This window comes from Nylanderia fulva, unplaced genomic scaffold (assembly GCF_048542155.1).
Source record: "Nylanderia fulva isolate GAGA-0341 unplaced genomic scaffold, ASM4854215v1 Scaffold13, whole genome shotgun sequence".
NCBI classification, from domain to species: domain Eukaryota; kingdom Metazoa; phylum Arthropoda; class Insecta; order Hymenoptera; family Formicidae; genus Nylanderia; species Nylanderia fulva.
In genome coordinates, this window is record NW_028189518.1 from 4,213,408 (window position 1) to 4,227,793 (window position 14,386).

At 31.8% G+C, this 14,386-nt stretch overlaps 1 protein-coding gene across 1 annotated transcript in view; it reads right to left on the reverse strand.

Annotated features, from left to right (window-relative positions):
- LOC114932416 (rho GTPase-activating protein 20) overlaps positions 1 to 13,540 on the reverse strand; it is a 200,133-nt gene extending 186,593 nt beyond the window's left edge. The window contains exon 1 of the mRNA XM_029304589.2: positions 12,501 to 13,540. Coding sequence (XP_029160422.2) covers positions 12,501 to 12,692 — 192 coding nt within the window. The 5' untranslated portion in view covers positions 12,693 to 13,540. The remainder of the gene's footprint in view (positions 1 to 12,500) is intronic.
- Between the last annotated feature and the right edge of the window lie 846 nt (positions 13,541 to 14,386).

Genomic DNA, 14,386 nt, shown 5'->3' on the forward strand with positions numbered 1-14,386 from the left:
ACGCGAAGTAATACGTACGTTTTGAAGTCTTTACGATTAAAGATAACACGAACGTAATTCAATATAATGCGCCATATAAGTATACGTGGCGATTATACACGTAGATATCAATTATTTTTCTACAGACGACACACGCGCCATAGAATCTTTCTTAACTGTATATATTATTCGTAATAGAATAATTTTTATGATTATTTATGAATGAAAAGTATTCTGGCGAAAGATGTAATGGACAAGGCTTAACAAGATTTTTCTCCCCGCTAATTCCAAACTGACGGTGAAAATTTCTAACGATCGAGCATTACGTTCAGTTAGCGAAATCCGCGAATGGTTGCAAGTAAACGAGAAAGATAAATAATTCGCCGGATAAATCGAATACTTTGCCGATCCGTTGCTGGAATCTAAAGAATCCTAACGCAGAGTCAGATAGTCTAGCACGCGCGATTCTATTTTACAATAAATATTTCACAGTACACCTGGTGTTTTCTCAATTATTTAAGTCATCGAGTATGATTACACAATATGCAATAATTAACCGCGATCTTAGGGTTCTTGTGAATTTTTCCTCGTTTGACGTTTGACGTGTTGGTCGACTATTTCTGTTCGACATACTTCTCGACACGATCTTATTAAATTTTTCTTTTACAACAGAGAAATAGTTATGTCATCCAAATCTTTTTAATTGCGCAAAGCAACACGAAACTATTATTCGAAAATCGTATAGGACAGTTTAAGGTGTTAAACGGGATAAAAAATTGTTTTCTTAGAAAATTTTGCAAAATTTCAAATTATAGCACACTGCGCTCTTATATGAATGATTCGATAATTGTCAGAGTGCATACAGACAGTAAACAGCTCTAAACACGTATGAATAATAAATTTACATTCGAAAAGTCTTACGACGGAATTCGTGACGCATGTGCGCCACATGGAGCGTGAAAGCGTATACGAATTGCCATGTGTAGCTACGTTATAAAGTTGCGTATGTGTGCACGAGATTATAGTAACTTATCTACATGGGCGTAAAAGTCCGTTGGGAACATATAGTTTGGATAAATCCTCGTTTTCACTCTCAGGAAAAAGTCTCGCAATTCAGCAAAGATCATTTTTGGCAAAATTGATATTCATTTTGCAATTTATCGCAAATATTAAAATATAGCGAAATGTATATATGTATAAAATGTGTATACATATTAAATGTGTATACATATTAAATGTGTGCAGTTCGCGAATCGTGACATAAATAAGTCAAACATACGTTCCGTCTATACTACGCAATATGATATTACGCATAAGCTAAATGTCATCTCGTGTTATTGGATAAAATTGATTTATATGATGTGTTAAATCAGCAACATTTTCACGCTGACTGACGTATCGTAAATTTAACCGGAATATATATTTACACATTGATTTTGATGTTAGGTAAACTTAGAAATAAGTTAAAATTTAAAGAAAGACGCAAGAAATTTATGCAAACATGTTTGCGTGAGTTTTTTTTCCTTTTTAATCATTTTATTTTTATCAAATTCATGTCTCGTATAGCTACCGGATGATAATAACATACAGTCGTAAAAAAAGAAGTTTAATCTGTGAAACAAAAGATAAAAAAGTAAATAAAGATTCATTTGTCTCAAGAATACCGTTTTCAATTTGTCGTCGCATTTGTCAGGAAGACAAAAAGTGTATTACACTGGCTTGTGTGATTTACAATGAATGAACTTACTAATTGCGAGAAAAAAATCTTTTTTTATTACCAAGAAGAATAATAATAATCACTCTATGACAAAAACACGATATATCCCGCGTACGAAGCATTTTTTTCAAATTAACACAAGAAATTACAATAAATCTGCAACATTCTTTTTTAAAATAAACGTCGAAGATAATTCAATTCTTTTTATGTTCCTCTAGAAAAAATAATTAAATAAATATAAATGATATGTGTTTAATTTGTTTTATATACGAAAATTGTTCAATTATTGTGAGAAATATCTTTTACTATAAATACATCGATGAAACTTAAAAAATTATGTTATTTAAATTGTATATGAAATTAATAAGAATATATAAGAGAGAGATATACAACTAAAAAAATTATTAAATGTTTTATTTTAATACTACCTTATAAATCATTTATTTGAAACAAATCAATATTTATCTGTTTAAAAAGGATTCTTACATTTTCAAATAAATATTTTTTTACAATCAAATCAATACTATTAATTTCAAATAAATGATTTTTAAGGCAGTATCAAAATAAAATATTTATTTGAATTCAATAAATTGTTTTCCAGTATATGTATATATTATTTTTTGGTTTGAAGATGAGAGATCTAAATCAAAGCCTTGGTACGTCAAGCAAATTTTCCTCTTATGTTCGCGAACTGTAATCGAAGATCTGTAAGATCGATCTCGCTTTTTTGCAAGTACTCGTTATCATATTACATAGAAGCCGAGAGCGTCTCGTCAATGTTACTTTCCTCCTCCTTTGCGCGAACAACCGCCACATTGAATGACCGATCGGTGGAACGACAATTAATCGTGTAAGATGGAAAACGAACGCACGCTGGAATGCGCGTGATGTGCGTAACATCGGCAATCAGGGTCGTGATTGCGCTACACAGGAATCAAATTAGCATTGGTCGCTCGCCATTAGACCCACGAGAAACGGAAAGGTGTACATACAGAGAACGATAGGCGTATTTGCCGTCGAGCGGGAGGAGACGCGGCAAACAAGTCCAACGCGCGGCTTTTACGTAACACTTTATCCTTGCCTCTCTCGTAGATCTCTCCTCTCGTACAGTGCAGTGCAGTATGCGCGGCGACGAATGCAACGTATCTTCAGAAACGTAACTTTACAGGGTATACGATAAGAAAAACGTGCGTGCTAACACGCCATAAACAGTACGTAACTTCTACCCTAGAAAATACCGTGTGCTATCTTTACTCAGTTTTACGAGTTGCTTTACAATTTATTCATAAACATTGCTTAGTTTTAAGATTTAGAAAAATTACGACATGTGTCTATACAGTTTTTGCTCATTTTTGTCTAAATGTCAAAATATCGATAATTCTGTATTTAATTGCATTTATGCATATAGACATAATTTATGCACTGGCTATTCAATTGTCGAATCATGAACATTGAAATCAGTTACGAAAAAAAATTAGCCACTGCAATGTAGCTAAATTTTTGCTTTCTCTATATCACAATTTAAAATTTAGTTTTGCCAAAATTTGAGCTATGGTAACTAATATTTTTTAGCTGTAGTTAAACGGAGAATTCTATAGCTAAAAAATATTAGCTATTATAGCATGATAACTTTTTCATGTATAACATAGGGACAGCTAAAATTTAGCTAAAGTAGCTAAATTTTTCCATGTGTTGAAGAATAAAAATATTACTTTTAATTTTTATTTATAATTTGACAGTTTGATTATTTTTCTGTGTAAATTAGATGGTTACATCAGAATTGAAAGATAGTTTCAATGATCCATCAACAGATTGATTTGACGATTGACAGCATATGCTTCTAAACCTCAATCATCAAATTAAACCTGTCGGTCGATGAATAAGCGTGTACAAGATACCATGTATGCACGTGCTTCTGTATATCGAGTATCGCATACATAGCGCGTGTTGGCACATAAACTATACGTCGAAGCATATGTTTGCCGCTTTCGAGTGCTACTCTCATGGAGAGATAAAAGTCTTAGTGCACGCAAATGCGGAAAGACTTCGAGAATCAATCGCCCCATTGTTTATACCAATTGGAAATAGATGAATAGGAAGTGATTTATATAATGGATATTATTTCAGCATGATTTATTGCTCTTGATGAGAGTCTGTCTGGAGCTCGATATACAATTTGCGCCGAGAAATATCGAGATAGAAAGGCGCGGCCAATATTTTTAGAACATTAAATCTAATCTTTATTCAGAAAATGTCATTAACTTCAGAAAAAGTTGTAAAAGTATCATTACGCGAATACTTTCAAATAATTTAAAGTGCGATATTTCTAAATATTATATCAATAATTTAGAAAATTGTTCACATACAATATTCATTTCAATAATTTACAAAATTTACAACTCTTAAAAAACAAAAATACAAATTGTGAATAAAAAAACATCTAGACAGCAAAAAGAAAAAATGACATGAGATGCTTAAAAAATGATCGATGCGAAACTTCGAATTCATGAAAAGTAGCGGTAATTTTATTGGATCCGTTATCGCTCGTCACCTTTTCCAAACATGACATAACGCGGTGAAAGCTTCAGAACCGTGAATCATTTCCTGAAAATTTTGCTTCACGTTTTCTTTCAATTTAGTGACACCTGCATACATGTGCACATGCAATATGCTGCTTTTTTTCTAATCGCGGTCTAATTCTCCTGTCAGAACTGCTTGGAATTATGATTGCCTAAGAATTCATTAAAAAATCGTAACAGCCGGATTATTAACTACAAAGGCATTGCGAAATGTGAGAAAAATTTCTAAGATTCGAGGAGAATCGTGCGTGTATATGTTCGGCGAAATCGGAATTTATCGGAGGTCATTATCTACCGCGTTCGCACTCCGAACCACTTACGAGCGACATTTCTCGAGTCGCCGCCGCGTGCGGCTTAATTACAGGACATTATCAGCACGCGCGGCACGCACAAACGAATGCGGTGCATAAACGGTCGAAAGGTTGGGTAAGAAGGGGAAGAGTCGGTAAAAAAATTTTACAATGAATTACCAAATTATTTTACAACCTACGTTATCTGTGCTTGCATCTCCTAATAATGGGACAGTCTTCTGGAAAAATATCCAGCAAGATTAAAAGGGTTTTACTAGCCCTCATAATTATAGCGGCTACCGATATCTTCAAAAGACATCCACAATAAAATTCGATTAGCGACTCACATTAAAGCCTGCACAATCGCTGAAATTTCGGCAGATAGTGAACAGTGTCCTTGTACAATGTCATCTTCCAAAAAAAGTCTAGTATCCCAAGCATTATGACGCTAGTTATAACATTTTCAGCAAACAGTCTTCGTGGAAAGATACTATTTATTATAGAGAAGAGTTCCGTGCTAATTAGAAAAGTATTTAAGCAATCGCTAAGACAAGTTAGCATTGTTCAAGCTGTTTTAAAAATTTTTACACTAGAAGGTCAATTAATATTAAAATTTTGATAAGAATGATATTAAAAGAGAATACCCAACTCGACATTCTAAAAGATTTATATAAATATATTTTATTTCGTCTAAATTATTTCCTAACATTAAATTAAGTATTATAAATTATAATTCTATAAAATTAATTATACTGCTACTATTAATTTTTAGATAAATATTAAAATATTTAGTTGAAAATAAATAATAAAAAGAATAAAAAGAAATTTACAAACATAAAATTAAATTTTTCCGAAACAAAATTTTTTTATCAAGATTACTTGATTATATCTCATTATTTGTATAATAAAGTCAACATTAATGACTGTAAATGACTTTGTCCAAGAAGACCAATATTAACACCATCGCCAACTCAACATTGCCCGAGCAGTGTTCTTTGTCTCAACATTGACTCAGCCAGCAAGGAGATCTTGTCAGTCTCTACACTAGATCCGCCGAGATGCACGAGTGTACGTGGTAATTGATAGGTACGTGACGAGCCGAGACTCGATCAAGCACAGGTAAATATAACATGTATAACGGCGCGGTCTATCATACCGCGATAAAACGCGGATAGAAATCTAATTCGAGCATCGCTTTCTCCTATTCATTACGAATTATTCCATTCATATTAGACGATCGAACAATCGCATAATTTACATATGAAGTGAATAACCTTGTTTAATTTCATTTTGCATACGTCATCCAGATATACACATGCAATCAACAAACGTAAAGTTTCATATACATATATTTACCTATAAATACATATTTTTAAACTTTATATATATGTATATTTCTTTTTCTAAAATATTTAATTTTTGTCAGACATTTACATTGCATTTATATGGTACTTAAACATTTAATCCATAGCTCAAGCTGAACTAAGAACAATTACTATGGATAAATAAATGAATTAAGTATCATATAAATACAATATAAATGTCTAATAAAAATTAAATATTTTGGAAAAAGAGATGTATATAAATTTAAAAATATGTACATAAGTATAGAGGTATATATCAACTTTATATGTAACGTTTATTAATTGTATGTGCATATCCAGATAACACATGCAAAATGAAATTTAAACAAGTTGTTCACTTCTTATATAAATTATTACCTATACATATTAGTTTACAAAGAATAAAATGCAATCAAATAATTTTAATTAAGATTTTTTTTTTTTAATTTAATTTTATATTATTTTTACATTTCTTTTAATTCATCCATATATTTTATAAAAGATGTTCTTTATAAGTAATAATTTAGTCACATCTTTAACGCAATAACGTAGACATTAGACGCGCTGCTCTTTTTGACAATATACATATATTATTTGAAACGGAATAAAATGTATGAAATAAAAAATGTACGTGAAATTCATTCAAGTAATTAAGTTCGCAAGTATAACTTCTCCAGGATTCGCTACGTTGGACGTTTTACTTGTAATTTACTTGTCAGCGTGAACGAAATCATAGCATATTAGACGCGGATCAAGTGAAAATACTTGTATCGTTTCCTGTTCGCGCACACGTGTGGCGGCTAATAAACAGGTGCGTAATGAGTAAGAATCGAACTTGTCGGATAACCGACATAATTACACTACGAACCTTCGAACGTTCTAATCGCGGCATCATAAACGCCGCTATCACATACTTAAAAGCGTCACTTTCTCCGTTCTATTAAATAAGACCGGCCTTTTTAATATTTTCTAACTGCTAAGAAAGATGCTGCCGTAACCGAGATATATTTAATTTCCTGTCTAAGAACATACCTATAAATCATTAAGATGAAACGTATATCTCTTTTCAATTCTGCTTGATTATCGTATAAGATATTAGAATTTTATTATTTAATCATGTAAATGAATCATGTAAATACCTAGCAAATTTTTTACTTGAATTTTTTTCATATAATACATTGCAGTTTCTCAATTAATTCGTAATATTGATTATTTGATATGTACATACGTACCACAAATATAAATTGCAAATTAAAAGCTAAAACGTACGAGTTGTAATTAATTAATTTTAATAAAAAGTTAAAAGAACAATATATTTTCTTATAGAATAATTTGATAAAAATTTTCAAGATGTTTTATTAACGAATAAAACTTTTTCTAATTAATGATAGTTATTTATTTATTATTTTGAGGATCAGATTGCATCGGAAGAGAATCTCATCGTTACGAAATGATCGAGAACAGATGATCGATACCGCATGCTGCTTCTTTCGAGAGTCGAAAGTGAATTTTCGCATTCACCGCACCGGTCGACGAGTCAGCGACCTTTAAATACACCTCACACATGTCGATCAGCCGAAAAAATAAAAGTTTACGAAAACTATACGGTATTCCTTTATTATAATATTTATGGCCAATATAAAAGTATACCTTACACGCACATTAAAGAGTGTACAGTATTTCTGTAGACTTTTAGTAGACATTTTAAAGAACGTTTTGCAAAAATTTACAAAAACTTGTAAAAAATAAAAATGTGTATATTATATCTGCAAAAAATTATGAAAAAAATTAATTAAATAATTAATATTAATATGAAATAAAAAATAAAAAATGTATAAGGAAAAAAGATAAATCGTATATATAAAATATATATTTCAAAAGTAATTCTCTTATATGCCTATACTTTAAGATATGGGTTTTTTTTTAATTTTTTTATCTAATCCATATCCTGTGTATAAGATATTTTACATGTTTTGTTGCATGTGTGCGATATTTATGTGATGTATAATTCGTTGATAATGACTTTTCCGTCATCAGAACAGCATGACGTAACCATGCAACTAATTGAGTGACTGCGGAAATAACAAATGCCCTTGCATTTTATATGCCAATATATTTCAAGATACTTCAAATACCTTCGCAGATAGTCGTAGAGATTAGACGAAGATTTACAGGCGCGTTTTAACGCTCTAACCATCAAGCAGACGCGAGATTTTGTCTCGAACTAGTCACTATTTTGCTGCGCAAAATACTAATACTTTATATCAAAAAACGTGATTTTAATTTTACAGATAAAAAAACTACAAATGATTATTACCTATATTACTTTCGATTCTATTACACAAAAAATAAAAACTAATATATTTTATATTAAATTATAAATTATATATATTTTAAAAATCTAAGATATTTCTCTAAATTTTCCAATAAGTAATAAAATTGTTTGTATTTCTATTATGCATGTATATTATAAGTCCAGGTAAAATATCTCTCTTCAATAAATTGAAAATAAATTGAATCAATTAATCAGCCACATATTTCGAGACAAAACAATCTTTACGATCTTCGAGCTGATAAGAGCAACAGCGAGAAATCTTAACAAATTATTTCCTGCGCACAGTTCGTAGGTAGATATATAAATGTAGACATTATCGGATATAATTAGAACGTAAATCACAAATACCACTTATCACGCGATCGTCGAAAGATCTCGCTGAAAACTCGTCAGCAACGGTACGTATTCGCGTATTAGCAATAACATTAGTGATTATCGTTTCGTATCACACACAGACAGCTGTTTGTGGGGAACCTTCTTTAACCCTCCGCGGTTGCATATCGGTATATTTAACTGACCGGACTTTTACTCTTTTGTGTCGGCGCATACCGCATCGTACAATTATATGTACGTTTATTAGTTACGGGTGAATTGCAAAACGGCATTCTATTTCAAGTACCCGTATATATAGCTGATACCGTTAACTTTCTTCTATTGATATTTTTTATTACAATTTTATTTCGTTATTATTATTATTATTCGTTATATGTGACCTTATTGCATTAAAGATGTGATTAAATTATTATTTATAAAATGCATCTTGTATAAAATATATATAATCTCTGAAACTCATTTACTTTACAAGTTTGGAATATTATAAAAAAATAAATCTCATATGTCAATTATTTCATTTAATAAGCTTGCAAAATTGTATAGATATGTCGTCGCCAATTGCTCTTGAAAAATGTTTAAATCATTTATAACTCTCAAAACACCAACAAATTAGATTTTTCTTTAAAGAATAAGGAAAATAGAACAAGTTAAAAAAATGACGGAGCTTCGTCTAATCAACGAAAAAAGAAAAGTTGTTATTCGCGTGGCTGCCAATAATTCGGCACGTGCGCATCGATAATGCATTTACGTGCGTCGTAAAACCGAATCGGTTTACATTCGTTGCTCGACCCACGCTAAATCGTCGACCTAGTTTCGAGATCCGAGAACGAGACAGACACGTTGCGAATCGCAACGAAAAAAAGAAAAAAAAAAAAGATAGGTCGTTTGCCACTTTTCGCGCAATAGAAAGCTCCAGTCATCGATCACGCTTTCTTTCTTACGACCGATTACGTGTAAAAAGACGTCGAGGTTCAATGAACCACGTGTACACGGATGCGATTCCGCCGCGCTTCTTTCCCGAGAGATCAAGCATGTATCCGGCACTTCATTGTGATTGCGGCGGAAATGCGCGAGAGAATAAGCAACGTATTGGGAGATCGTAGATTTATTTCCTTTCTTAATGATGGTTTTAGATAAAACGACTTTTTCGCGTGAACCGCGCAAAAAAGTATGAAAATGATGTTAAGAGCATTAATACGTATACAGGGTGGTCTGCACAATTTTCGAAAGGTTTCAGACAGTTTAAAAAAAAGTTTATAAAGTGAAAATTAATCTGTTTTACGCAAGCTATTACATGTAATAAAAAAAATTTTTTTACAAATTATATAATAAAAATATCAATGTCACCTTGAATTTTTTAAATAGAATCATATTTTTTATATATAAATTGGTTCCTCATAATATTTTGCATAAAAAATTATGAGAGTAAAATAATCAAAAAGTAAATAGTTTACGAGATATTTTAAACTTTAATTTGACATAATTGTATACATAATAAAATATCTCATAAAATATTTATTTTTCGTCCATTTTACCTCAATATTTTTATGCACGAAATAACGAGAGAAATCAAAGAAAATATATAGTTGTTTTTAAGAAAAAGTATGTAATTTGCAACTAGCAGCTACATACATACTTTTTCTTACAAACAACTAGATGTTTTTTTATACTTATTAATTTTGTTCATTATTTTATACATAAATATTAAGGTAAGATTATCAAAAAATGAGTATTTTACGAGATATATATATATATATATATATATATATATATATATATTTCATAATTTATACATATAAGATTATGTCAAATTAGAGTATTAAATATCTCACAAATTATTTCATTTTTTGAATATTTTACTCTTACAACTTTGTATGCAATATTGTCAGAAATCGATTGATATATATAAAAAATATGATTCCATATAGTTTATGACATTAATTTCTTTAATGAAATTTTTTTTATTTTTTTATTATGTGTGAAAAAGCTTGCACAAAATATTGTAGATAAATTTTCACTATATAAATATTTTTTTAATTTGTCGGAAAAGTGTAAAAAATTATACTGCGAACTGTTTTTGAACACCCTGCGTGTACATCACCAGTATTTTTTTATTCATATGTAAAATAATTCTCTAAAATTCATTTAAAATAGCAATAAGATTATATTATTCTTAGCACTTATAATCTTTTTTTTATGAAACTTTTTTTATAAACATATGTAACTAATGAGATGTTCATCATAAAAGTGATAATTCGGAAACGATATTACAAGACAATAAAGAGATATGGAGAATTTTCTGCATTAAATATCAAGACAATAACGAGATATGCAGAATTTTCTGCATTAAATATCAAGACAATAACGATATGCAGAATTTTTTGTATATATATATTGGATATCAAAAGTAACACCTCTTACCTTTGTAATGCTACACAAATGTGCATTTATATTCAATGTATAACATACCAGTATACATTAATCGCCAAAATCTATAGCTCATTTCAATTTCTACCTTGGAATTCGGTGCAAATTCCAAGCCGATGCAGCTTTCTGACTCAAATTTATGACTCAAATTTCTTTGCAATGTCAACAGCGATCAAGTGTAAAGTTATATAAGAATGATACTCTATCGATCTATTCTATTTATAATTATATCGGAAGCATTTTCACAATTCACAGTAATTATAGTACATAAATATATTTATAACAATATATTTTAATCTTGATATAGTTTTTAAATTGTATATTATAAGGAATTAGAATTTATATAGCAATCAATATGCATATATAAAATCGCTCTCGGAATATTAAATTTTATTAATAAATTACTAGTACTAGTAGAATATTATCATTAATCTTATGATTCTTTATTAATTTTATAATTCTTTATATTCTATGCTATTTATTTTAATAGTAGTAATAAATAATAATAAATATCAACTCTATCTATGTAATTTGATACTTGGATCTACATCATATTTTTACATTGTATTGTTATATGTCTTTTATCTGATATTTTTTCATTATGACAAAATATTTTAATTACTGCAGCTATCTAATCAAGATATCATTTTGTTTTTATTTTGCATGTCAATTATTGCCATTTTTATTGCTACAAATAAAGTGTGATTAAAAGCTAATTTTTTAATTTATTTATACATTCAGAATAATTTAAAGTTGCGATTAATCTCTACTAATTTTTAAATACAGTACAAAAATAAAAATTTTTTATGCAGAAATAAAATAAATTCGTACAATTTTCGATAATATTGACTATATTAAAAGGATCAATATAATTTTATTAAATCTATATTTAAATTCTATACATTTATTAAATCTGTGATAAATCTAAAATCTTCTAAAAATTATTAAATATCTTCTAAACGTTAAATATCTTCTAAAATTTTTCTTCTAAACGTTAAATATCTTCTAAAATTTTTTAAATATTTATCTCAGATAGCACCCATATATCCAAAATGCACCCATAAGACATCTTTAAGATGTTTTAACATGTCTTTGGGATATCATATCATAAGATTTCTTAAAGATGTCTTAAAGTGAGACACCTTTAAGATGTTTTGAGATGTCTTTGGGAGCCATAAGACCTAATCGGTCAAGTGCGTTCTCGTACGAGAAACTTAAAAAAAAAAGATATCATATCATAAGATTTTTTAAAGATGTCTTAAAGAGACTTTTAAGTCAGTCTCTACGTCTTATGCATTTTAGACATGGTGCTATCTGGGATATTTAGAGAATTTAAAAAAATATTTATACAGATTTTTAATAAATGTCTAGAATGTATATAAATTGAACAAATTATTTTAATTCCTAACCTTTCGGTCACGAATAAGATATTTAACATTCAGAGAGAAAAATCAGTCACGCAATAAATGCATGTTTATAAATCAACGGAGCACTCACCGTGAGCTGCGTCTTGTCAGGTGCAATCGCCGTAATCTCGACCGGTCTTGGTTCGGGTTGGTTCGCCCTACTGAGAATTGCAGCCGGCATTTTCGCAACGAGGGACAACCTCCTGGTGAGCCGCCTGCCCAATTCCGCTCGCCGGCGAACCCTAATGCGGGGTCCGGTGCCCTTGTAGCTCCCGAATTCCATTCTCGAGATCACAGACGAGAATAAATAATTCTTTTCTTCCTATCGAGAATTCTCCTTCATGGCGACGCACACACACGTACACATATATAAACACCGGTGTCCGTTCGTGTTTACCACGTGATTACTGAAGCAAACGACGTATCCTCGCGGAGATCCATCTCGAAAATGAAGTCAAAGCTCGCAAAGTTTTGTAACCGCCATATTTGCACTTGCAGTCCGACAATTGCACTCGCGAATATAATATCGCCCCGAATAAATCTCACGACGTCACGATTATATTAACGCGCACCACAAAACCGAACCAGGCGCGCGTGAAGTAAAAAACCGACTGGATGCTGAACCTGAACGAAACTGAACGTAGCGCCAGTTTAGGAGGGGAAGATGCGCGCGAAGGGAGCCGATGAAGCGGACCGCGTGTACCTACGTTCATGCACCTGCGGCGCTCATACGTCTATATGTTCTCTCTCTCTCTCTTTTTCTTCACTTTCTCTGTCTCTTCGCCCCGAAGATTGAAGTCAGGGGCGCCGGCCGATTTATTCTCCCGCTTATATCTCGACTCTCTCGCTCGTTCGATCCGCTCGCTCGCTTCGGTCTGCCTGACGCGCTTCGACTGAAATTGAATCGCGGCGGCCTCCTACCACACGCGGCCGGTCCGCACCGGCCACCACTAACTAACCATCGTCGCCGCCACGCCACCTCCGCGTTCGCGCCGCTTCCGTCCGCCTCTCCGTGCCACTCCCGACTCGCCGGCGCATCGCGTTGGTAAACAAAACGCGGCATCCCTTCGGGAGGATGCTGCTTGAAACTCGCGCGACGAACGAGAGACGTGAGACAGTCTCGCACCGTGACGAACAGGTGTGCGCGCGACCTCGGTCAGGCTGTCAAACATCAAAATTAATCGCCGTGCGAATTGACATGTGACACGACAGATGTCGTGATCTTCGGACCAATGAATGGTTGGAAATTTTTGCACAGATATTCATATTCTCATGTCTACATGCATATATGAGCGCGCGCGTTAAATCTTTGTTTTTCGTCGAGATATATTAATTGCTTTTCTTCCCGGAAACAAATCGTTTTCTAATTATAAAGAATAAGGTTGAAAGTTTCATGGGAGGTGTACTCACTTTTTTTCAGTTGCACTCTCGACTGAATTTTGCTTCACTTTTCCTGCAAAAGAGCCAGGATATTTATTTATGTATTTTATCTCTCGAAGGTAACGAAACGAAATAAATTTGTGATTAAGACGAAGAACGTACCTGCGAGTCTTGATATTGTCGTGTGAATCAGAAATTTCGTGTCGATTGATGCCGCGGCACTTTTACCACCAATTGAATAGAAGTGAAGTACGTCGCGCAATATCCATAGACATAGAAAGTATATAGATTGCGCGCGTGTCCTGTCAATCATAAAGCCCGTACATATGAAAGAGTGCAGATAAAAAATTGAAATTTAACTAACAATAAAGGAATATATTAAAAATGTTTCTTTGTCCCGATCGAATAAATTTTATAATCTTCAATTTGAAAAGAAAAGCAGCAATGTTTCAAGAAAATCTGTTTATCTCTCTTTAATTAGAATAAAATCATTTTCACGATAATAAAGTGCATTTCACTATCGAAGATTCTTTGCCCTGATTGGTCCATCGAATATTTCAAAATTTGCTAATTTTGGCGCAATGCTTGATCGATACA